At 43.2% G+C, this 27,216-nt stretch overlaps 1 protein-coding gene across 1 annotated transcript in view; it reads right to left on the reverse strand.

Annotated features, from left to right (window-relative positions):
* PDE9A (phosphodiesterase 9A) overlaps nt 1-27,216 on the reverse strand; it is a 79,602-nt gene that overhangs the window by 24,441 nt on the left and 27,945 nt on the right. Inside the window, exons 5-9 of the mRNA XM_077818132.1 lie at nt 22,851-22,905; nt 21,919-21,989; nt 11,962-12,046; nt 4,014-4,095; nt 1,622-1,696 (exon numbers count right to left, since the gene is read on the reverse strand). Coding sequence (XP_077674258.1) covers nt 1,622-1,696; nt 4,014-4,095; nt 11,962-12,046; nt 21,919-21,989; nt 22,851-22,905 — 368 coding nt within the window. The remainder of the gene's footprint in view (nt 1-1,621; nt 1,697-4,013; nt 4,096-11,961; nt 12,047-21,918; nt 21,990-22,850; nt 22,906-27,216) is intronic.

The raw sequence follows: 27,216 nt of genomic DNA on the forward strand, positions 1-27,216 counted from the left end.
AACATCCCTGTACAGGAGCATACAAATCAATGTCTGCCCCCAGGCCCTGATTCAGCAAAGCACCTAAATACTTGTTTAATATTGTGCAGGAAAGTAGTGTCATTGATTTCAGTAAAAAGAAAAGGAGTACTTGTGGCACCTTAGAGACATCCGATGAAGTGAGCTGTAGCTCACGAAAGCTCATGCTCAAATAAATTGGTTAGTCTCTAAGGTGCCACAAGTACTCCTTTTCTTTTTGCAAATACAGACTAACACGGTTGTTACTCTGAAACCATTGATTTCAGTGGGATTGGTCACTTACTTAAAGTTAAGCATGTGCTTAAGTGCTTTGCTGAACAGGGATAGACTCACTTATACTAGAGGGCATGAAAGAACACAGGCTGGCATTAACTTTGTTGCACTTGTCCTTGAATGACATTACCAATATTTGGACTATGAAGAAATAAACAAGGAGTTCTATAATAAGGACAATCTATTTGGCACCTTTAGGGAACCAAAATTATTGCACTCCAGAATGATTCACTCAGTAAAGAATTAGATTTCAGGCATATTACCTGGATCCACCAATTCTATGTTTAAAACAGCAAATTTCAACTTAAAAGCTGAGGAGTCATGAAAATATATATTAGGTAAGGGGATCTGAAAAGGAAAAAAACAAAACTTTCTTGAGTGGATATTTTTGGCCTCGTGTACCTTTGGGAATAGCACTGATCCAGCAATTGGTGTACCCCCTCAGGTGCTGATCTCTAAGGATAATGTCTACACTGCAATTAGATGCTTATGGCTGCCCAGTGCCAGTTCACTTGGGTTCACGGGGCTCAGGCTCAGGGGCTGTTTAATTGCGGTATAGACATTTGGGCTCGGGCTGGAGCTTGAGCTCTGGGACCCTCCCACCTCGCAGGGTCCTAAAGCCTGGGCTCATCCCCAAGACTGAATGTCTACACCACAATTAAACAGTCCCTGAGCCTGAGCCCTGTGAGCCTGAGTCAGTTGGCACGGGCCAACCCTGGGTTTTTAATTGCAATGTAGACATGCTCAAAGGCAGTGTCTTCATTGCAAAAAAGGTATGTTTATCTCACTGTAAAATGCGAGTGGAGTGAAGGCACAGGCACTGTTTACCTCTGTCTAGCTAGATGAGGTCATCCCCTATGCCTTCCACCAGGGGTTTATCTTGACTAACTGCATCAAGGTAAGAACTATGGTGCCTTGTCTCCACTAGGATTATAGCTAGCTCAAGTTAGCTATCTCCAGGTAAAAACACCCCCTTTTAAGCAGTGAAGGTGTAGCCTCAGTGTAGAGAAGGGCATGCAGGGGTTTGTTCGACGGAGGGAACGAGGCGCACCCCTACTTGTACGTGGGGTAAAGCACGATGAGCTCAGGCAGTGCAACTCCTTGCATGTTCATTTCTACACTTTGGGGTCAGCGCCCATGTGGTCTCATTGACTTCCGGTGGCCAGTCGATGAACAAAGGGTATTCCTGAGTGTAGGCCAGGTCTTTGTTCTGCATTGCCTTCGTTAGGCTTTCATTGTTAGATACTAAAGATGGTTTTCCTGACCGTCTCAGTGCGGTCATGGGATAAGCCACAAGTACCAACAACTTGTTTACTCCTTGCCTCATTACCTCATTGGGCTCCCACAGCCAGACATCAAACGTTGGTTTCCGAAGTGCTTCTATGGTTTCTTGAGACAGCATGTACTGTAGACAAAAAGACAGAGTCTATAATTAACTACTACAGTACTGAGTTCCCCTCATGTCTTTGTGGGAGCTGCGTTCTGCCCTCATCAGAAGTTCTCCAGTATGCCATTAATTAATTTTCCAAAATATAGTGCCTCAGCCGTGGCTGGGTAAAATGCATTGTCTCTTGTTGGTTTTAATCTTAAGTTCTTCATATTTTGGGGAATGAAATATTTAACTGCAGGTGATTTATATTGTTATTTTGAACAGTTGTTTTTCTCAAGGGTTCCCACATTTCAATCAGGTGCCAGGCAGCAAAGTTTATGCATGTGTTTATTGCGTACTCAGAGCTCCAAAACAAAATCCAAGTCAGCCTCCAGCAGGACTTAAAGTGTGCTGGGCTGGCACAGAACACAAACCCTGGAAATAACATTTCTAAAAGGCAAGCTGGGTCACCTAGGGTACACATTTTTAGTACCCCCAGGGGAAAAGCCCCTCTGATTGCTTGCTTTTCCTGCTTGCCCACATCCTGGGGAAGTGCAGCCAAGCAGAGCTGCTGCAGGAAACAGGTAAGGCTCTTTCTCCCTCCCCTCAGGAGCTGACACCGTTCTCACAGAAGGGGAAAGGGAGGAGGGAGTAGAAAGAGACCAGCAGCTCTGAGCTGGTGGTCGTGGTGGTGGGGCTGAGGAGACAGGATTGATTTGGACTTTGTGGGCAGGAGATGGGCAGATGTGGAGAGGATGACAGACCTCTCCCCCCCCCGCCACTTTTTTCACAGCACTTTAAGCATTGGCCCCCAGTGTTCTGGGTTGTTACTGTGTTGGTAACAATGGCTGGCAATTTGTAAAAAAATTCTAGAGTGTCAGAAGATGTTGAAGGTATCTAACCACTATTGAACTGTGTTTTTGAGACAACATGATCAAAATATTCTTGGAATACGTAAATCTAGTATCTTAATTGTCCACTTACCATAGTTGGCTATAATTAGTTTTGGTATACTATACTGAGAATATAAATGAAATGATCTGCGCCACTCCATTGTTATTTAATTCAAGCAAGAATTACATTTGAGGATTAATCCTTCATCTCTGGAAGGAAGTAATTTTGCATTTGCATTATACTTTATTTGTAGTATAGAGTTTTGCTAGACAGCTGTAAATTAGCAATACTGATGTATTCATTAATAACTGCATTGTAATTACCAAATCTTTTTCAAGTGAACTGCTACCTCCTAACATGCCTGAGGTCACACAAATCCAGTATTTAAAGCCATAACGAATGTCACACACAGAGCAAACAAAACCTAAACTTCTCCTAAAACCAAGCAATTAAAAGCCTTGGGTTCGAGGCAGAAAGGAACAACAGTTTACCACTGTGTTCAGTTAGTGCAACTCTCTACAGTAATAGTTAATCTCAGAAGCCAAGCATTCTAGCAGTGGGTAAAAGGTTAAGGTATAGTTTCCGTCTACATATCATGGAACAAAGGAATGTAGAGCAGTTTGAGAAAGCATGTGTTAGTAGTGTCAACAACACACATAAATTTAAGCAAAGCCAAAATGGAAATGACATTTTACAGCTCATTAAATCCATTTTCAAGAGACAGATGCCAGGACTACATAAATTACTTTAACTGAAAAATAATTCACTGAGAGGGAAAAAGGTAGAGGCGCCATTACAGAATAGGGAATAAAGTTATAGACTAAAATAAATCTTGTTCTGAGCCTGCAGACTAAGTATCATTAGATAAAACAGAACACGAAATGTTCGACAAATTTCAGGAATTCACTAACATTTTCAGCTTTAATGAGATTCCAAATATTGAGGGTCAGATTTCAAACCCATTGAAATCAATGGGAGTCTTTCTATTGGCTTCCAGGGTCTTTGGATTAGGCCCTTGATCTACACCAGTGGTTCCCAAAGTGGTGTTCCCGGACTCTGGGGGATTTTCTGTGGGTCACATGGGAGTCCCACCCTTAAGCCAGGGCCGGAACATGCTGAAACAGCATTCTGGTATTTTTGCTGCATGGAGGATGCCATTTTGTTCTCAAAATGACATCCTCAGCACAGTGTGACCTTTCGCACCCAGTGCGTGACAGGTCACGCTGGCAGGGGTGTTCCCACACTGGTGGGGTTGTTCCAATAGTACAGGATATGAAAGGGGTCCCGGACAGTTAGTTAGTCAGATGCCAAAGGGTCCTTGATGGGAAAAAGTTTGAGAATCACTGATCTAAAAATTAAGCTATAGAGTGATGTGAAGTCATGCATTGTATTCCAGCTTCTCATAGGAAGGCATGCTCTTTTAATTAACAGCCTGATAACAAAGTACATCTTTTGGTACCTTTGGATAGGATGGTACATCCCTTCGGGGTGCCAACTTCTTGTTTTCATCTAAGAAGCTGTGCTTACAGGGACAGCTGGTCCTGCAAATGAAAAATTCAGCACTCAACATTGGGACAACAGCAGGTGCATTCTCTTGAGTAGCACTGAATATAATAAAATATCTTGGTATGTGGTCACATAGAGGGTATGTCTACACTGCATCTTAAGCCTGGGTACTAACTCAGGTTTGAGCCCAAGCCCCACTTCCATTCACACACAAATCAGTTTAACTCAGGTCAGCGAGCACTCAGGGCCTGGATCTTAGGACCAGCTAGAGGGTGGCTCCGAGCCCAAGTTCTGCTGTGACTGAGGTCCAAGCCCTGTGATTTTGCAATGTGGATGAAGCTCAAGCTGCAGACCCAAGTCAGAAGATCTGTGTGGTGCCATATGGATGTAAACCCAGGTTTACAACGCAGTGCGGAAGCTGAAGTGTAGGTTTGGAAACACCAAACCCACAAGCCAAGGTCCCACAGACCTGGCTTTACAATGCAGTGTGGACATATCCTTAGAGTTACACTGCTTCCCAATCTCACCTAACAATCTCATTTTCTCTAATCATAAGAAAGAATCAGGGCCAAGTCATTCTTGCCTATGTATGAGGTAATATATAATTGAGGCCACCATAATAACCAAGAAACTCTCTGGAAACAAATGTAGGTGTATCTGAAATTCATTCATACTCTTTAATTTAATCATCTTTAATAGAATCATAGACTTTAAGATCTTTAAGAAGGGACCATTATGATCGTCTAGTCTGACCTCCTGCACAACGCAGGCCACAGAATCTCATCCACCCACTCCTGTAACAAACCCCTGACCTATGTCTGAGCTATTGAAGTCCTCAAGTCATGGTTTAAAGACTTCAAGGTGCAGAGAATCCTCCAGCAAATGACCCGTGCCCCATGCTGCAGAGGAAGGCGAAAAACCTTTCAATTCAACCGATTCAATATCTTTATTATCTTTTGTGTAAAATAGTTCTGCTTGAGTTTAGCTTTCACTCCTAGATTCCTAATGTTTAGATTATCCCTTTTTATTTTAAAAACACTCAATAGTAAAACAAAAAGCAAAAAACAAAGAAAACTAAAAAAAACCCAAATCCAAAAAACTAAAAAACCAAAAGCCAACAAATCAAAACAACCTATCAACTTTGTTTCTTCTTTTCATAATTTTGGAAATTTCTATTATGTCACAACGTTTCCTCTATTCCAGTGTGAATATCCCAATCCTCTAACTTCTTCCTTGTAACTTTGATGTTTGCTATCATCTCTGTTGCTGTATTTTGTATTCTTTGCAAAGCAATTTTGGCTTTTGGTTGATGGTGATCAGTACTGAATACCATCTAACAAGGGCTTTATGCATTAGCAGTATCACTGGTGAGGTCAGAGATTGTCCAAAACAGTCCTAAGAAATCAATCAGTTCATGAACATTAATAGTATTACTCTTTGTATTGTAGTAGCTCCTAGAGGTCCCAGCTGAGATTGGGACTCCATGGTGATGGCATTGTATGAACACTGAATAAGACAGTCCTTGCTCCAAAGAATTTACAATCTAAATACACAAGACGGACAAAGTACAGAAGAAAGGAACTATTATTCCAGTTTTACCGGCAGGGTGCTGAGGTGCAGAGAAACCAATGGCTAGATCCACAAAGGGGATTTAGGCTTAGCATTGCATCTCCTAACTTCAGGTGCTCTGCCTCCCACTTGAGCCCACAGCTCCGAGTCAGATGCTCAGGCTCCCTATACAATGCATGAGGAGAGTTAGGTGCCCAGAAATGGGATCTACAAAAGCCAGCACATTGAATAGGGAGCGGCCTAAACTAGCCAATAGGAAATACCAAGGAGAGGGATTTGGCCTCAGCCCTACCCCTCTCAGGGACTTAGGCGCCTAACTCTGGCCCAGAGGTTGGTACCTATATCCATTTGGAATTCACAACTGTGATCCTGCTCCCACAGGTGCTGGCTTCCTCCAGGCCCCAGGGGTGCTCAGTGCTTGACAAAGCCCTGGCTAGGATGATTTAGTTGGGGTTGGTCCTGCTTTGAACAGGGGATTAGACTAGATGACCTCCTGAGGTCTCTTCCAACCCTAATCTTCTATGATTTTATGATTCTATGGTAGGCCTGCTCCAAGGCTCCATCTGAGCACACCTACGGGGTTGGGCTCCACAGGTGAGATAGTGGGAAACACCTGGTTTGATGATCCCATCAGAGTTTAAGTGTGAGTGACGTGTCAGAACTTCAGCAGCTGTGCACATGCCTGCTGCCAGATTTTTAGGCACCTCAGAAACTGAGGTACCTACAGGGTTAAGCAGTAGCTGAGTGCGGGTTTTGAGGATCTAAATTTTGGCCTTAAGCACCTGAAGTAGCAGTTAGGTACATAAATCCCTTTGTGGATCTAACCTTAAGTGACTTGCCCAAGGTCACAGAGAAAGCCTGTGGCAGAACGTGGAGCTGACCCCACATCTCTTGAGATGCAGTCCAATGCATTAACCACAAGAACGGCCTTCCTCATTATCAGAGCCTGCTATAGAAATGGGAACCTCTGGGCCGGATTCCTCATTAGCCCACAGCTGATTTGTGCAGTTTGAGGGGGTACTAAACTCTGTAAACTCAGATTAACCAGTCAGTTTCTCCTGTCTAGTGTAGGGGGGATCCCCAGGTGGAGGACAGGCACATTAATGGCTCATAAGCCACACTCCTCCAAGCCCCTGTGCTAGGGGTATGATAGGAGAAAAGGTGGTGTGGTCCCGCCATCCCTGCACCTGGCTGAAAGTAGCTACTGGGGGCGGAGGGCAGAGCAGCATGGAGCAGCCTTCATGTTGCTGTAACTTGCACCAGTGCCAGGACATAATCAAGCACTTATGTATATGCATTACCTAAATTATACCCCACAAGCACCCTCATGTTATTAGCCTCTACAAGCTGCAGGTACAAAAAATAGGGGCCTGCATTAACAATCTGACCCTTAGTGTGTGGGTAAGGGGAAGGGAGCTTTGCTCCTCTTTTTTGTAGAAGCTGATGTGCTTCTATCTGTATGTGATGACACTCCAGGAGGGGCATTTTAAAAACATATACGTTGAGCATTACTATTCTATACCATTAAAATATGACTTTGTCTATATACATTTTAATAAACTGTGTAGTGAATAAAATACTGTGGTACGAAGGCTGGATGAAGTGCAAAGAAAACCACTACGTTGCTCTTGGATGTCTTTTTTAGACCCCTCATGCCGTGGGGAGGGCTTGTTTGCTTAGCAACTCAAGGATGAAGCTCCTCTTGCACTGAGTCAACACTCCTTCATGTCACTGCTCCAGCTGAGCCATGGTTGCTAGGGAAACTGGTAGCTACTTGTAATTACTCAACAACTTCAGTGGGGGTCCTTCTTCAGGACAATGCCACACAAGGAGCAGACTTTCCTTGCCTTAGAAAACCAAAGCAATTCACTGGGATCTTTGATTATATTCTGGTCCAGCTCAGGTCCAGCTGCTGATGCAAGAGCCATCTGTTTAGGCTGATGACTACAGTGGGTGGCTTATTATGCACGCTTTTAGGTCATTCGGCTTGGACCTCAGTCTTCCCTCTAAAAATAAGAATGAGTAAGCTGATACTTTTCTTTTACTTTGATGATGTGGGAGAGGGAGTATGAGTGTTTGTGGGATTCCTTGCTTCCTTCCATACGTTTAATGGAGAATCTGAGATGTAAGTGGTCTCAATTAAAGTAAAAGCAATTAATTAATACAAATAATTAATTTTGCACTTTTACAGTGTTTTTCTCCTGAAGATGTCAAAGTGGTCAACTCCACTCATCAAGTCTCGTAATACTCATGTAAGTTAAGTAAGTATTATGGTACGAAGGATGATCTTGTGATTAAAGTACATGATGGAGAATCAGGAGACCTGGATTCTAATCCTGGCCCTGCCACTGGGGGTATGTCTACACTGCAAAGAAAAACCCGTGGCTGTCCTGTGCCAGCCAATTTCGGCTTGCAGGGCTCAGGCTGCGGGGCTGTTTCATTGCTGCAGAGGCTTCCAGGCTCAGGCTATGGTCTGGATCTAGAACCCTGAGAGGTGGAAGGGTCCTAGATCCCGGGCTCCAGCCAGAGCCCGGCAGTCAATACAGCAATGAACCAGCACTGCAGCCCTAGCCCTGCATGGACCAGCCACGGTTTTTTCTTTGCTGTGTAGACATACCCAGATTTACTACATGATCCTGTCAGATTGTCTCTCAACCTCGTCTTCCTCATCTGTAAAATAGGATAACAGTGTAGTGAATTGGCTAGGAGCCCATGCTTTTGAAGCAGAGGGCTTCAAGGTTAAATGTAACTGTGATTTGACAGTAACTAGGTAATTAAAGCTGCTCCCTACACCTCGCTGGGAATAAAGGGAGAGAAAAGAATCAACTGGGGTTAGCCCAAGATCGGCCAAAAAGAACTCAAGAAGAGCAACAGTCGCTGACTATAGTTACCACTACCTCTGAACAGTGGCCCCTGCTGGCACAGGTCCCTCTGACCTTAGGGGAACCAGGGTGCCTTGACCAACCACCATCAATCAGCAGTAAATGAAAAAAAACAATTTGATTTTATTTTTTTCACCTTTCATACTCTTCAATGGCATCACATCAACATAAAACTAGAATTTTGCTATAGTGAGGCAGGCCCCAAGTTTCTATCTTTTTCTACTGCAAAGATGCAGCTGTTACAGATCTGCAGCCTTGTAGAACAACCGCAACAGCAAAGATGGGATCTCACTTCTCCAGTGCACCACTGACTTAGAGGAGGTGTGAACTCAACATTCTAATTGGATGCATTTAAATCATCACATTATTAAGAACAGGCAAGTTCATTCTTTCTTTTAAAGCCTACTTACTTAAATGCAAAAAACCTGTGTTAAATCAGCATTATGACTGCCCAGTTAAAACCACAAAAATACAACATTTCGGTCCCACAGCAATGTTAACTTGACTACATTGAATGTATGTAGTATTTTCTATTTCTGATTTTCTGGTTAAATGGACAGCTTACTCTATTGCTGCTCATATTACAAAATACAGACCACAAAACAACAGGATGTGCAGCACAAACGAGTCAAGACTGAGGTTAGAACAATAAGTTTTGCATTTCCTAATTTTTGTGTGATATTCACTGTGCAACCTTAATGTAGCATTAACATATTTTTTTGTTCTGTCTCTCTCTGCATGCCTGCATGCACATACTCACATACTCCACAAAAAGTTAGGAATCAAACCGCCTCTCCTGCCCCCCCCCCCGTATGCAAATTGAATCTAACATATATTAGAACACAATTTTTTTTTCATAGATTCATAGATATTTAGGTCAGAAGGGACCATTATGATCACCTAGTCTGACCTCCTGCACAACGCAGGCCACAGAATTTCACCCACCACTCCTGCAATAAACCTCACACCTATATCTGTGCTACTGAAGTCCTCAAATCATAGTTTAAAGACTTCAAGGAGCAGAGAATCCTCCAGCAAGTGACCCGTGCCCCATGCTATAGAGGAAGGCGAAAAACCTCTAGGGCCTCTTCCAATCTGCCCTGGAGGAAAATTCCTTCCCGACCCCAAATATGGCGATCACCTAAACCCTGAGCATATAGGCAAGATTCATCAGCCAGATACTACAGAAAATTCTTTCCTGGGTAACTCGGATCCCACCCCATCTAATATCCCATCACAGGCCATTGGGCCTATTTACCATGAATATTTAATTACCAAAACCATGTTATCCCATCATACCATCTCCTCCATAAACTCATCGAGTTTAATCTTAAAGCCAGATAGATCTTTTGCCCCCACTGCTTCCCTTGGAAGGCTATTTCAAAACTTCACTCCTCTGATGGTTAGAAACCTTCGTCTAATTTCTAGTCTAAATTTCCTAGTGGCCAGTTTATATCCCTTTGTTCTTGTGTCCACATTGGTACTGAGCTTAAATAATTCCTCTCCCTCTCCAGTATTCATCCCTCTGATATATTTATAGATAGCAATCATATCTCCCCTCAACCTTCTTTTAGTTAGGCTAAACAAGCCAAGCTCCTTGAGTCTCCTTTCATAAGACAAGTTTTCCATTCCTCGGATCATCCTAGTAGCCCTTCTCTGTACCTGTTCCAGTTTGAATTCATCCTTCTTAAACATGGGACACCAGAAAGGCACACAGTATTCCAGATGAGGTCTCACCAGTGCCTTGTATAACGGTACTAAAACCTCCTTATCCCTACTGGAAATACCTCTCCTGATGCATCCCAAGACCGCATTAGCTTTTTTCACAGTCACATTACATTGGCAGCTCATAGTCATCATATGATCAGCCAATACTCCAAGGTCCTTTTCCTCCTCCGTTACTTCTAATTGATGCGTCCCTAGCTTATAATTAAAATTATTGTTATTAATCCCTAAATGCATGACCTTACACTTCTCACTATTAAATTTCATCCTATTACTATTACTCCAGTTTAGAAGGTCATCCAGATCCTCCTGTAGGATATCCCTGTCCTTCTCTAAATTGGCAATACCTCCCAGCTTTGTATCATCCGCAAACTTTATTAGCACACTCCCACTTTTTGTGCCAAGGTCAGTAATAAAAAGATTAAATAAGACTGGTCCCAAAACTGATCCTTGAGGAACTCCACTGGTAACCTCCCTCCAGCCTGACAGTTCACCTTTCAGTAGGACACGCTGTAGTCTCCCCTTTAACCAATTCCTTATCCACCTTTCAATTTTCCTATTGATCCTATTGATTTTGCTGCCAAATTCATTCCTAGCCATGCTAATGAAATTCCCTCAGATGCCTTAACAAGTGACTATGTAGTCAGCAGGGCAAATTTGTGTCTGTCACGCTGCTTGCTGTAAATCTGGAGCAGTTCCATTGAGGTTAATGTGTTACTCCAGATTTACTCCAGAATGACAGAGCAGAATTTGGCTCTAAGACGGTATCTAATACAAATGTGTTTTTTGAACTCTTGCATCACATTCATCTGGATAATCATAAAATTATAAAATCAAATTATTATATTTGAACAAATCTCCCATCTACTTCAGTGAAAGATTTGTCTGCTTAAGGACCAAAAAGTGTGACCCTAAATATAGAACAAAAGTGAAAGGCTTTCAAGACAACACACACAGTTAACTTCGCTTAGGAGACACCCTTTTTAGCAAGAGTCTGAATTGCCTGGTGTATTTCTCCTTAATAACCGTACCAGCAGTGTTAATAATCTCTTAGTTGCCGATATGTTTATCTTAATGATGTATTTTGGAGACATAAAGGTCCAACACTCCAGCTGATGCAGTGTATCACAACAAGATACAATTCCCTCTGCTGTTGTTTTAATTACAGCAAGTCTAAACTTGGTAATAGCTGATCGGTAGGGTGACTCCTTGAATTTAGAATGAAATCCCTCATTGCTAGTTGAAACTGGAAGTCAATTCTGCAGAAGTGTGAGATCATAATTAGAAGAACTGTTATGTATTTATGTGATATTTTCCCAACTTCCATTTTAAATCTTAGTGGAGCTAATTAGAACACTAGACTCTTACAAAATAAATGTTTTCTTTGACAGAAGTTTCTCTCTCTGCATAAAACTTGGTGCAAAATTCCTATGACTGGATGGCTGAACACAGAAAAAACAAGACATTAATCTCTGTCTGCAAGAAGATTTTTCTTTCAGTCATCTGGAACAAGCTTTTTTAACGACTGAATTTCCATAAATTCTTAAATGAAACCACAGTCTTTGCAAATGAAGCCAATGCCCTGCACAGCACTGAGCTGCTGATTTGCTTCTGTGTTTAAAAAACCAGAGTGACTAAATTCAATGGAATTACTTCACCAGAGTTTGAATACAGAAATCCAGCTGGATTTTTCTTTTCCCCAGTGGCAACTAAAGCAGAACTTACCTGGTGCTTCTTGCTGCCATTTCCTCCCTCATCTTTTTAATGTCACTCTTGCATTTCTCGATCTCTACTACTTTCAGTCCTTCCACTGTCAACAAAGCAAAACAACAGGGGTGTTACCATGGAGAAACATGAAGGATCTTATTTCATTAATTGTGCAGAATTTCAAAAGGGTTGTAACAGTGGGGTTATCCAGTGAGTCAACAGGTTCTTACATGCTGCACCAGTTCCCATACCTGCAGGAGTTACTGACACCATGTAGCTTTAAAATCCTTAGGAATTTTCTGTTGCCAATTTTTGAAATTACCTCGTGTTTTAATTCACAAAATGGCTATAGCATCTAATCTTTTCAGAGCAGTTAGCAACAGTCTACTGCTCTGTTACCTTTTTCACCCCCTCTTCCTTAGAACACTAATCAAAGGAATTAGTTGGCAAAGAACTGCTCCAGTAATGTGATAAGATTGTGACTGTACAGTCTGGCAAAAGTGTCCTGCTAGAATTCAAATTCTTCATTAAGATAAAAGGTTTTAATTTAAAAAGTTCCCCCCAGGAGCAATAAGAGACTTTGAGAGGCATGCCTGAATACAGAGAAACCAAAAATAGACATTTAAAAAATGTCTTGGTGCTTAGAAATCATTTTATTTCAGTTAATTACCTAAAATATGTCATGATTCCTTGCGGATAAATTGTTGTGCAATCCAGGGTCATTGTTGCATACAGAACAGGAAATACTATACTCTCATCTCTATGTATTATAAGTGCCCCAAGGCAGAGAGTCTGTATTTATGTTGCAGCTCGTTTCATTCCCTGCAGCCTTGAGAGCCTCACGCAGGTCCAATGCGTGGATCTCCCTCCCTTCTCACTCTCAGGCTACCAACATACTCAAGGACATAATACCAAACCATTTATTAAGCGCATATCATTCACAGTGTGATCATGCCACAGCTCATTTGTTTACTGTACTCACTGCTTACGTAGACAAGCTGATGTGCAGGAAACTCAAGGGAACTTTTAACTGTTGGATCAGTATTCATTCACTCTCTCTTAAAATAGTCATCATCCTACCCACCCATAGCATAACATACAAGTGATGAAAAATTGCTTGGGACGGACATAACTCTGTAGATAGCGGAGAACTCAGATTTCATCTAATTGCTAGTATCTACAGTTACTGCTTTTGGGTATGGGAAGGGGAAAAACACAAGGGATACACAAGCTCAATCCAGATTATTACATATGAGAAGAGGAAAAGGAGAGGGTTCTGAAAATAATTCATGTTTGACGAAAGGGACTTGGAAAGCACATTTCCATCGGAACATTTTGTACTTAATATTTTTAGGAGTAACCCTTAAGATGATTAGAGCTGAAAGGGACGAGAGAAAAAAGGTTTATTTATTCAGTGTTTGTTTGGTGTGCTTTTGACAGCACTTGGTGTATGCTCAATTTTACTGCTTTGTTGGTAGTCAGTTGCACTTCCTGTCTCATACACTGGTATGATGACCTCTATGATGCATGACCAGAAAGAGTTAAGCATCCGGCAGGATAAATTACTCAAATTCAACCCTTAACAACATAAGGGGAGATAATGTTTGTGGTTTTGTGTTTTTACATATATATTGGTAGACGTCAACAATGTAATCAAACAGTCCCTGTCTATGTGTATTCTTTTAATTCAGAGATCAAAAGGACATCTTAACATTTAAATGAACTGTAAACATACGATATCGCTGTATTCATCCTTCTTTGCAATGTATAGCAACCCATCTGCGAATGGTGGAAAAACAGGAAATCGCCTTATGTTAATCTGCGTGGATAATTACTGGGGATGCTTAGGAACTGGGTCCACTTCAAAGTCCACATGAGTGCCTACTGTTCGCCTAAGGATTCCGAGCTGTTAAAAGAAGTCCTGAAACTATATGAAGATATTTGGGTCCCAATCCGTTTTATTTCAGATCTGCTTGAGGCTTCATGCAGGAGAAGCCTAACCCATAAGGACTGAGATCCCAGTTCTGACTGGACAGCCCTGAATATAAACTGGATTATAACCTGTGAACTACTTCTGAAAGAACTCTTTGCAACTACAAAGCTCACCATCTCTGCTATGAATCTGAATCTCAAGAATTGTACTCATGTCTTTTATATGATGAATAAGATTTTCAGTAATCCTCATCATATTTGACTTCGGTATCTGGGTGGAGGCCTGAGGCTGGGTTACTATAAGGGAACTGTGTTGTCGGCTTCTGGGCAACCAGTGAGGTACTATAGAAGCTGTTTTGTGTTGGCTCGGTAAAGTAAGTATTGGAATATTCACCAGCTTTGGGGTTTGTCTGCCCCATTCTTTGCAGTTCACCCTAATTGAGTGACCTCAGGTGGCTCCCCTGGGACTCCGGTCACAATTGCGCTTCAGCTTTCCTCAAACCTGCTCACCACCAACACGGGAAAAGAAAACTAATATAATTATTTTTTAAAAGGGTGTTTTTAAAATTAAAAAAAAATTAAGTGTTCTTCTCCTTCCTTACATAGCTTTTGGGCAGGCCGGAAACGGTCATGAAATTAATTTGTGGTCATGAAATTAATGTTGTTAGCATTGTACAATCACATGTAACAGCAGTTTAAATTGAGAGGCAGGGCCAGATTCTGCCCTCACTTTACATTTGTGAAATACTTTGTGGTCATTAAATGTAATGCCATCAACGATGCACCAATGAAAGATAGATAGATAAAGTGGTTTGAGCTCACTCATGGCCTTAGATGTCATTCCTTTAGGTGTCCTTTTCAGATAATGAATTTCAGCTATGGTTGCTGACCTATCTAATAACTACTGTGACGTGATAGATCTTTGAGCCGGGGAGGGGGACATTGACAAAAGGGTCATTTTTCTTCCTCCTAGCACAATGTGGTTGTGTATTTTGTTCAGGTGCAACCTGAGTCATGCTCCTTTGGGATTCACAGTTGCACCCTTGTTACACCCCTCGTTTAAGGCCATTTATTCTACTGCAGGATGCTTTGCTGTCTTGACTACCTGTTTATCTACATGGGGAAGTTTTACAGGTATCGTTTTAGAGATATTACTCCCCACTTTTATTTCAGCATAAAAATGGCTATTTTGGGCGGGAGGGGGTTTAGCTGTAAACCCTTCCCAAGCAATGTAAGAAAAGGAAAAGTCACTCTTATACCAGAATAAGAATGTCCCAGTGAGGGTTGCCCAAGTATAAATACATTGGATTATACTGAGAAAATTTTCCTGTGAAGACAAGGTCTTACATACTTCAGTCAGTTACACCCTGTAGGTGTCCACTTGGCACCCATTTATACTTTTCACATCCCATGTATGCCAGCACCTGGTCTCCATTGCAGAAGTCAAGAGCAAAGGAAGCAGCTGAAAAAAGCGTTATTTGCTTCACACTACTTATATATGATAAACTGCCTTGTTTATGCACACAGATCAAGGCCCTTTACATTAATTTGCAGCAACAAATACATTTTTAAAAGACCCTGTAGTTTAAAAAGGCAAATCCTGAATTCTGCACTGGATCATAACTCTTATTGAACTCAGTGGGAGTTTGCCTAAGTAAGGAGTTCAGGATCCAGCTCATTGCACTTATACATTTAAAACACGAAGACCTGGAATTATTTCAAAATGTTGCATACTTGGCACAGTTGCAAGATCTTGAGTCAAATTCTGAGCAGATGTGTGCACTCGTAGACAGGAAAAAAGGAGCACCTCTTCATCAGCACTGGCTATTGGAGATGCGATCTGATCCATTCAGGCAGAAATAGCCCTGGATAGCCACATCTGTTGTTATTTCTATCAGTAGTGAAACCCAGTTTAAGAAGGAGCCTTGTTTGGGGAAAATTTGTCAGCTCTGTGAATGCTGGCTTCCCAAATCCAACTACCAAGCCCCATGTACTGCAGATACATAATTTATTTCACCATGTAGCTGAAATAAGACAGTTTGCAACTGTGACCCTAAAAGCATCCCAGTGCCAGAGGGAAAGGGACTTGCTGGTATCAGGTAATGAGTTTCAGCTGACCCAACCAATTCAGTGTGCCCTAACTCACTATGGTTATAATCTGTATCTAAAAGGTATCATGCAATACGTCACTGGAAAACTAATAACTCACTGATCGTTAATATTCTGTCAAGGTGTATGCAAAGGGTGCGGACAAAAACTCATGAGTATGTGCTAGAATTATATTCTTGACATGTGTTTGGTGTGTGTTGGCATCCTTTCGTCTGCGAGAGATGGTGGGAATTGTAGCCTACGTTGTAGACGGTTTGCAATGTCTCATGTGTCTGAATAGTCCAATCCGAGATTTGCATGATCTTTGGCAGTTATTGAAAATGTATGTATCTTGGTTGGGAGCTGCTTGCTTCCTATGGGCTCTTTTCTCTTCAAGCTGTAGGAGCCAGTTTCTGTCATAGACTTTGATACCCTGATGGAGACAATGGCGCCACTTATTGTGATCACTCACCAAGATTTCCCATTGGTCAATACCAGGTGTTTGGTAAGTAATGCATAAGCACAGTCTGCCTCCGAAAAAGGAATACATATTTGATTCTCTGACCAGACAGGTCTTCAAGCAGACAGTGAAAGTCCGTTGTTACATATTAGGTAAACAAGGCTATCGAGCCAAAAAATGGGTGAGGAGATAGGATGGTGTCTATGCCCCAGGAGAGAGAAGCTGGGTCCGGGTTTTACTTTTCAAAGAACACATTGTAAAGGTTTACTTGTCTATAAAGACAGGAGGGCTGAACCTCAAGTGATAAGCAATTGAATCAACTGATTATATAGAATATTACTTTATTATAAAAGTTTATAGAGTAAGGTCTTTTCTGAAAGCTAATGACACTGGTGATTAATATTGTGAAATGTATATATTTACAATATATGAGGAAATGTGGATATTTTATGATATTATGCTTTACAAATCTGTGGCCAAACAGGAAGAAACAGGTACTCCCCTCCGGACAGGAAAGAAGGTAGCTATTTTCCTGTCTCCTATGTAAATTAAGCAAGGTGGAATCAAAACAACTGAAGCCCCATATACATACAGAGGGATGGGAGGCCCACGGGAAGGGAAGAACCAGCATGAAGACATCCTGCCTCTTGAAACAAAATAACTGAACTTTGCAAGATATAAGCAAAGACAGAAGTCATCTTTGGCACTCATCACTAGACAGACAAAAGAAACCAGAGCTCTTGCAAGCTGAGAAAGATGGGTCCTTCAACCAAGATGGCGGGGTTTGAAGTCTCTGGAAACTGAATATAGGTTAGAAACCTGCTTAGGCAAAGATGTTTTACCTAGGAAGACAAGGGAAGCCAGCATCTTGTACTTTTGTGGAAGGTCCTGACTGAGGGAAAATCAGCCATGGCTGGGAGAAAAATGTCTGGTGAGAGAAACCATCTTGAACATAGCCTGTACGTTGCTAGATTAAGTTTTAGAACTTCTAGATGAGTTTTCACTTTTATTTGCTTGTAACCCTTTCTAACTTTATTCCTTTTACTTGGCATCACTCAACCTATGTCCTGTTGTTAACAAAGTTGATTTATTTTTAGCTATAAACCAACTCAAAGCTGTGTTTAAATGGAAGAGTGCATTTACCCTAGTTAAATTAATAAGCTGTGATGTGCTTTTGTGTCTTTAGAAGAACACAGAACCCTTAGCATTTCTCTGAACTGTCCAGGAAAGGATGGATATTGCAGAGCACACAGTTTTGTGGAAACAAGGCTGGAGGAAGCTAGAGTGGGGCTGTAGACAGGGTGCTGGGGTCAGAGCTGCTGAACCAGGGCTGTCTAGCACACAAACACTTCAGGGAGTGACCTGCATGCTTGTAGGCTGCTTTTGAGCATTCCAGGCTAGAAGCTACAGCAGCAAAGCACCGTAAGGAACCCAGTGTGGCAGGGCCAGTGGTGACATAACCCTGCACTGGTCTGGATTGAACCCTGAACCATGGGACAGCAACCTTTCTTTATCTCCTCCCATTCCAGCTGGCCTGCCTGTGCTGAAAGGCTGTGCATGCAGAGTGCATCTGTAACTGGGGTTTAGCAGGTGCGTCTGCAGCTAGGGTTTAGTAAGCCACCAGGGAGAGAGCCAGTGGAAGAAGGAAGCATTTGGCTGGCTGGCATAGTTCGACAGAGCACTCTCTCTGGTGCCTGCTCTGTATACCCGTTTGACGGGGAGCCCCACAGAAGTGTTGGCCTCACCTGCTCTGGTCCATGGATTCTGGCAAGCTGCTCGTACTAGCCTAGAGTGAAGAGGCATTGCTGCAGCTGCGGTGCGGCAGAAGGTTCTCTCAATTTCTGTCTTAAATGTGCCTATGCCCATGGAGCATATAAATGAGAACTTGACCATGTCGAAACTGTGCTGTATGACAGTGCTTTATGTGTCCTATTGCCCTCTCTTCCATAGGTCTATTTTATGCGCTACACAGGCTGAAAAAATAAAAATCAGATTGTATATAGAAAAATGCTGCTTTGAACTTTACTTTCGTGCTGCAGAGTAACTAAGAACAATCATTTTACTGTTAAAACAATAAGGAAGAATAGAAACAATAATAGAGCCTTGCAGTGTTTTAATCTGCAACCAGGAAACAGGGGACGAAAGGCGTGGGTGTTCTGTGTTTACACTTCCAGTTTCGGCCAAGGTAATTTAAAGCCTCTGCCTCTTTAATAAAGAGCACAGGTAGCCTTTGTTGCCTAAACTATGTGAAGTCACACGAAATAGATGTAGTCTATTTTATATATGCAGTATATTTATTGGTGTGGACAATATAGTATTTTACATTTTACTTACGTTACATATTCAGAATCAGTGTGTGTGCTGCAGCTAGAATAGGAACCATAGTAGGTGAAAACCTGCATTGATATTAATGGGGCTTTTCCCTTTGACTTCAGTGAGATCCAGATTTCATCCAGTGAGAGAGTACAGAAAGGGAAAAAGAAAGTGAGATATTTTCACATATATTGGAAATACCTTAAAAATCTAATGCTAATAATGGGAAGTTTAAAGTATTCAGTGAGAAGAAGGTATTCAATGGTATTCTCTTTAATATATGGTAAATGTATCAATGAAAGAAGTTGACTGTAAGGGAAGGGAGTGTAAATGACTAACAAGGGTTCTGATTTGTACAGATATCCAGCATAACCACATAAAATGGAAGAAGTTTTTAAAAAGTACTAAAAAATTCAAGGCATGAGACTATATTTTACAGGACTACACTTTATTGAGTGTAGGCACTTATCCTTTGGAGTTGTACTTCACATAAAAGTGAAAACAGCACTATAAATATATATATCACATCCACACACCCAACGTATTTTAAAAGTACAGTATTAAGGTTGAACAGTCAAGCATTAAAAGATCGGAAATTCCAGAATGAATTCTGCTCCCTTGTGTGCATGCGTTATCATACAGTCTTCAATTACACGATCACATACTGGTTTTTCCACAGGCGCTCTTCCTCATTTAGTGCACAGGATGGGCAGTGCTCATTTAATGAGCAGCTATTTGATATTTTGTTTTCTTTTCATTGTTCAATATGTGGCCCCAGGCCTGATTTACTGCACACTATTCAAACCCTGCTCTGAATATACAATTATTAATTTCCTCATTGGTTTTCACGCTAATCACTAGGTTATCTGAGTGCTTCACAAACATTACTTTATCTTCCCAATCCCTATTATCTCCATTTTACAGATGGAGAATGGAAGCACAGCAAGATTAGGGTAAAAATTTTAATTACGGTCCACTAAGTTTCGGTGCCCAATTTGAGATGCCTAGGACCTCATTTTTCAGAGTGCTTAGCATTCCATACCACTTTATATGTTCACCTTCCACCTCCCACTGACTGCCGTTGCAGCTCTGAATTCTCAGCACTTCTGTAAACCAGATCCCAAGGTCTCAAATCAGGAATCCAGAAAAGGAGGGACATACTATTGGTGACCACCTTTGAAAAGTGTGGTTTAAGTGACTTGCTCAGCATCTCATAGGATCTCTGTGGCAGAGGCAGGGACAGAATCTAATTCTCCAAGCCAGCATTCAACTACTGTAACCATGAAACTATCCTTCCTCTTCCTGCAGTCCCGTGCCTCATTCACTGCACACCTTCCAACTTCTATAGCAAATAAAGCAGAAGTCCCTCGGACAACATTTTCTTTTACTACACAGCCCTGATTCCTCTCCAGAGCAGCTCTATCCTGTGTACTAAATGAGGCAGAGGTCCTGAAGAAAAAAAATTAAATGTGATCATGTAATTAAGGACTGTATCATAATGCATGCATACACACAAGGGGGCTGAATTAAGGTAGCACAAGCCACCTTAATTCTGGCATTTCCTAACTTTTGAGTGCTTGACTTTGCACCCTTATATTGTTCTGTTAACACAGTATGGTATGTGTATAATTTCCTAGGTTTTTTAAAAAGCCAACCGAAAAAACAGAAATTCCATCATGTGGCAACTTATTGTCACCAGCATGGGTCATTAGCAGGATTGGAACCTTTAGATCCACCTCACAGAACTCTGCCACTTGAGTTGATAGAGTAACCGACAGTAGTAGGTTGTCATGTGGTCATCTTCCATGTGGACCAGCAGAAGAGGGGGACGGGACAGGACACTTTGACAATGGGTTTCACAGATATTTGCTGACAGCAGAGGAAAGGTGAGACTCAGGAATCCTTCGTTCCATGTCAGGCTCTGGATGGGAGTGTATTGTAGTGTCTGTCCCCCATAAACATGACCCCTTCTACCCCATCCCCTCCAACATGTCCCTGTCCCAGCCCTCTCTTCCCCATCCCTTGTTCCTCATTCCCATCCCAGCCTCCACTCCTTCAGCTTCTCCTCCCAGGCCCAGTCTCCTTACCTAGTGACTCCAAGTCTCAACTCTTTGGACTCTCTGTACCAGTCTCTCCCCCAATCCCAGGGCCCCTCCCAGTTCTCCTCCATACCCTAGCTCTTTGTCAGATCTGTCTCCCCTCCTCCCACATCTCCTTACCCTGGTTCTCAGTTCCAGTCTCCTTGTCCATCCAGTCCCAGTCCCCCCCACCTTCTCTTCCATTCTCAGCAGCCCCTAAATCTATTGGCTCCCAGTCCCCTCCTGTTTCCCTCCCTAGCTTTCAGTCCCCCCCGCCCTCAACTTCCAGTCTCCGTTTCCCTCTTCCCCCTGCCAGTCTCCAGTCCCAGTCTTCCCACAGGCTCCTTGTCACCATCTGCTCCTTCTGCCTCCCCTGCAGGTGAGGCTCTTGTTCCCTCTGCATTCAAATTAGGCAGCTTCTTCCTACACGCTACCTTGTCATCAGCAGCAGAAGGGCGTGGAGAGACAGGCTGTCTGCCCTCAATTTCAATGTCTGGCCCTGCTCTGGCCCATGGCAGCTCAGAACTACAATTGTGCAGAAAATCCTGCTAATCACTGGACTGGAGTGTGCTCAGTACAGATGGAATATTTGGGGAATTTAGCAGCTAAAATTGAAGCAGTCTCTACTGAGCATGTGTAAACTGTGATTTTTCAGAGGCTTATTACTTGTCCAAATTTGGGCAAATATTCATAGGGACAGAAAAAGGCACATCCTGACATAAAGACCACCTCCCTTCCCAACTTTCAAGTCCCTTCTCCAAAGCATAGGGGCGCTAGAGCTTGTCAATGAAAAGGTCACCAGAATTTTTTTAACATGGACGAAACACCATATTTTCCCCTAGCTTCTTGGAAATGACTTAACTTTTTTGGCTGAAAATTTCCAGAACAATTCAGCCTCAGGCAAAGACCCAGCATGGAAAATTTCAGCCCAAATGTCTAAAGTCTGGTAAAAGTCATAAGTAACTGAAAACAGAGTGATATAATGAGAAGTGTCAGGAGACTTTAATAATAGGCAATGCTACCAGTCCCTTGTATTATAATTAAACAGATATCGATTTTATATATAGTAATTCCTAATTGTGTTAAAAAATAAAGGGCACTTACGTTCAACTTTTTTCTCCAGCATTGCCAAGTGATTTGCTACTTCAGTTTTCAGTTCATTGATTTTAAACACCCTGGGAAACAAATTCAGATCTGAAATATACATTTATATCTATATGTACACAAGAAAGAAAAGATTTTCTGCTAGAAACCACACACCAGTTTCAAAGGGTGGACTAAGGAATGACATTTAACGGCAAGTAAAGAACAGCAAAGTCTGTGCTGAATGTACAACCTTGAAGAAAGATATGTGCACATTCAAAGGCAATGGAGAGTCCATGAAAATTAAAAGAGAATGCTATAGTTATGGCTCTAAGAAAATGAAGTCATCACCCCATCTTCCAGCAGATACTTGTTATCATGCCCCTTAGGGAAGCAAAACTAAATTGATAGTGCTTCAAGACCAGCATACAGGTATTTGTACACTTTGAAGCTCTTTTTTCTTTCAATCAGATTGGTGGCTTGCAGAGATGTAGCAGAATTGATCCCTCTTACTGAAGCCAGTGAGGATAAAACAAGCATTCGAAAAACATTCAGAATTATTATCTGAGGGAAGAAAAATGTGCACATGAAAATTGATAAACTGATGCTGAGCCTACAAAACTAAACAAAGCAGCACTTTTTTTTGCCGCCAATAAGATGATGGAAGCACAATTAAATCAATTAACCTTTCCTTTCTTCTGGAAATACCGTCCAAATTCCATCTTGGCCTAAGCCTTGTGCATCTCCTCGTTGCAGTCAATGGGAGTTGTATGGGCTGAGTCTGGCAGTAAGGCTGGAATTGTCAAGAGTTCTAAGGTCATGAGGTGCCCAACTCCCTTTGAATTCCAGTGGAAGTTGGGTGCCTCACTTCTTTAGCCCCCTTTGAAAGCCTCAGCCGGGGTCAATAAAAGAAATAGAACTTTGCATTCATAACAACGATGTAAAGTTTTTACCTTGAGAATTGTTCGGCAACCTGTGTCAGTACACTCTGGAACAATTCCTCTTTCTCTAAAAAACAAAACAATGGGAAAACATAGTACACGACACAGAAAGAGAAGACAGTGAAGTCTGACACTGTATGCATTACTTCAACTTTAGGGCCTGGCAAATGCCACCCACCTGCTGCAACAGGTCGGGGAACTTGATGGAGCCATCAGTGAAGGGGGACAGTCCCAGCAGTGAGGTACGGAGCTACTCACTGAAGGACCTCTCCCTTGGAGTCTCTGGCACTCACTGGCCAGCTGGAGGGGAAAAGGGTGCTGATTGGCTAGCATTCCCCAGCTCCCAGGATTTATCCTGGAATAGGGAGCCATGTGGAGCCTCTTTGGACTTTATTCCTGCAGCCCCACCCTACCCACACTGAACTAGGAATGGGAACCTGGCCTGACAGAGGCTGCAGACCTAGCTCATCGTCTGATTAGGGGCGTCAGGAAAGATTCTTTTTCCCCCCTGGGCCAAGTAGCAGAGGACCAGAGAGTTTTTTGCTGTCTTCACAGCACCTTCAAGCCACAGTGGGTTAAGTAGGAATGCGTTTGGTACCTAACGGGGGTACTTTGATTGAGTTGTTGATTTGTCACAATTTGCAGCTGGTTCCAGCACAGTTAAAGGGATAAAACAAACAGTTTCCAACCTAGGATTTTGGTGATGGGCCTTGGGTTTTTGGGACAAAGTGAGATGTTAGGGCCCTCACGGGCAGAGTGCCCATTCTGCTGCACCCTTTGTTCCCCTTGAGAGGGTACATTGTGCTGCCACTCAGAATGAGCAGAGTACCAGGGGGTAGGCTGAGGAGTGCCTACACTGAGTTATGAGTGATGTGGTAGGAGCTCTGGAAGTCTTGCACTGGAACCAACTAAATGCCTGGTATAGATGAGCAGGGGTGATTGTAGGTAGGGTCCCTCCGCTGTGTTAAAGTTTAATAAGATTTGTAGCTTTCGGCTTAAAATCCATCCACGTGTCTGTCCTGTTTTCGCAGTGGGTCCGCATCAAAGAAACATATAAAGCAAAGCAGCTATTCTGGTGCCTTGAATGTAACCATTCGTTTGGAATGTAGATATGCCAGTGATGGTACCTTTCCCCTTCCACTGGACTTGCTACTTCCTTGGTTCTACCACAGTCTCATATCCTCTGGCTACAGATTACAGCCAAGGTTTTCAAAAGAGGCTGGTCATTTTGGATGCCCAACTTGAGATATCTGAAAAATATCTGATTTCCAGAAAGAATTCTACTCCTATCCTCTGACAATTAGGCCCCTTTCAGGTGTCTCAGGGTGGACACCCAAAACTGGAGGCACCCAAAATCACTAATAGCTTTTGAAAATCTTGGCCCACTTTCCTCTTTCTGGCTCACACAGGTTGCATTTACACTATAAACACACTGTCTGAAGAACCCAGTAACAACATGTTAATGCCTCAACGTAGCTAAAGCACAGCTTGGGATCACGCTTTAGTCCTATCTTTGGCACTGACTGTAAAAAGCAGAAAAGTTCAGTAACTTCTTAAATCCAGGAAGTGTCATTCCATAACCATGTTGTATTCTAGGGTAGGTAATAGTATCAGAAGTGTCTTCTTTACGAGGGTATAACACACCATTGCTAAATAAGGTGATTTTGCAGAGTCGGAGCTGGCTGGTTGACTGTGGAGTCTGTAGTGCGTTTCAGCCATTGCCTGCAAAAACACACTCCAGATATTGGCCTACTCCCTGTCCTCCATTGTGAGTAACTACAATGTGGAAATAAACTGCATTACAGGAAATATAAAATTTTGACCTTTCTGGAGACCTAGGAAACCACTAGATCCTCTAGTTTGTTTGTTTTTAACTTAAAAAATTTCAGGTGAATTTAGTGCTCATGAAAGTTAGAGACTAGTAGCATGATCATAAATCAGGTAGTGTGCAAGCAGATGTTGTGAAAGTTTCTCCCACACAACACAGTAAATGTACCTCATGCCTGACCTGCAAATGTTTTTTACTTACTTCCCCAGAGACTGCCAGTTCTGCGATTTTGTTTTTAAACTTGTCTGCAGGAGGAGAGGAGACCACCATATTCATTTTCCTTTGTAATCCAAACTAGGATTAAAATTCAGGTCCCCAAACAAGAAAGGCCAGTCTGTGTATTAACTTGCTCTATTAGCTTTAGCATGAATCCCATTTTAATTTTCTAGAGGGCCCAACACATGAAATTGAAAAGGAAGTCAAGCTATAAATGATAGGACAGCACTAGGGTTGCCAGGCGTCCCGTTTTTGACTGGAAAGCCCGGTTGAAAAGGGACCCTGGCGGCTCCAGTCAGCACTGCCAACCGGGCCATTAAAAGTCCGGTCAGTGGTGCTGCGGGGCTAAGGCAGTCTAGTCCCTACCTGTCCTGGCTCCGTGCTGTGCCCTGGAGGCGGCCAGCAGGTCCGGCTCCTAGGCGGGAGGGCCAAGGGTCTCAGCGTGCTGCCCCCGCCCTGAGCACCAGCTCCACAATCCCACTGGCTGGGATCCATGGCCAATGGGAGCTGCAGGGGCGGTGCCTGCGGGTGAGAGCAGCGCGTGGAGCCTCCTGGCCCCCCCGCTTAGGAGCCGGATCTGATGGCCACTTCTGGGGCACAGCGCAACATGGAGCCAGGACAGGCAGGAAGCCTACCTTAGCCCTGCTATGCCGCTGACTGGGAGACCCCTGAGGTAAGCCCGTGACCCCAACTCCGAGCCCCAACCTCCTGCCCCAGCCCTGAGCCCGCCCAAATCCAGAGCCTTCTCCTGCACCCCAAACCCCACATCCTCAGCACTACCCCAGAGCCTGCACCCCCCACCAGAGCCCTCACCCCCTGCCCCCCAACTCCCTTCTCCAGCCCAGAGCCCCCTCCCACTCCCTGAACCCCTCATCTATGGCCCCACCCCAAAACCCACACCCCCAGCTGGAGCCCGCACCCCCTTCTGCACCCCAACCCCTTGCCTCAACCCGGAGCCCCCTCCCACATTCCAAATCCCTCGACCCTACCCCCCAGACTGGAGCCCTCTCCTTCACCCCAAACCCCTCATCCCTGGCCCCACCCCACAGCCCACACTCCCAGCCAGAGCCCTCACCACCTCCCGCACCCCAATCCCCTGCCCCAGCCCAGTGAAAGTGAGTGAGGGTGGAGGAGAGTGAGCCACTGAGGAAGGGGGAATGTAATGAGCAGTGGCGGGGCCTCAGGGAAGGGCTGGGGCTAGGGTGTTTGGTTTTGTGCCATTAGAAAGTTGGCAACCCTAGACCAGTGGTTCTCAAAGCTGGTCTGCCGCTTGTTCAGGGAAAGCCCCTGGCAGGCCGGACCAGTTTGTTTATCTGCTACGTCCGCAGGTTCGGCCAATCGCGGTTCGCCGCTCCAGGCCAATGGGGGCTGCGGGAAGTGGCGCGGGCCAAGGGACGTGCTGGCCACCCTTCCCGCAGCTCCCATTGGCCTGGAGTGGCGAACCGCTGAACCTGTGGACATGGCAGGTAAACAAATCGGTCTGGCCCGCCAGGGGCTTTCTCTGAACAAGCAGCAGGCCGGCTTTGAGACTCACTGCCCTAGACAGCACTGAGTGATTTAACCAGGTAGCTAGAAAACAGCAAGTAAAATTTCTTGATTTTGTACATATTAAAAAACAGCCTAAAACCTACAGAAGTGGTGTCCATGTTCACAAGTAAAACATTGCTAATTCTTCAATGGGAGGAAAAGCAATACACCAAACATTGAGACCAATGCTTACTGCAGGAGAGAATTCTAGCTCTTTACTGTTCTTTATGACAACACAACTACAGCAAGTACACTTTAGACACATAGGAAAGGTTTATGCTATATCTTGGCTTTACAATGCTTAGTACTGCAGTAGTTGGCATGTTAGCAAACCTTAAGACAGATAAATAAGGAGCAACTTTCCAGAACACTGATGTTTGACAGAATGAAAGGCATTCAGGATATACTTGCCTTTGACAATCTCCAGTAAATAATTCTTGCAACAAAAACTAAGATGTACCATACTAGGGAAGACCCTTGATCCAACTTGTCTAGTATCCTTTCTATTCCTGACAGTGGGTAACTGCTCTAGTTATGAAATGCCATACTATAGGGACATGATTTTTTATTTATGCTTATGCCTGAAGCATGAAACACGACAGCCAGATTATATCCTCCCCAGTATAGCTGCAGAAGCTATATCCATCACCTATATCTACACACACAGAGCTATCATTTATCTCTATCATCTATATGTACACTCACACACAATATATAAATGTCTAAGGGCAATCCTCAGCTGATATAAAGTGTCGTAGCTCCATAGAAATCAATGGACCTATGACAGTTTACACCAATTGAGGATCT

The sequence above is a fragment of the Eretmochelys imbricata genome, chromosome 1, assembly GCF_965152235.1.
Source record: "Eretmochelys imbricata isolate rEreImb1 chromosome 1, rEreImb1.hap1, whole genome shotgun sequence".
NCBI classification, from domain to species: Eukaryota; Metazoa; Chordata; order Testudines; family Cheloniidae; genus Eretmochelys; species Eretmochelys imbricata.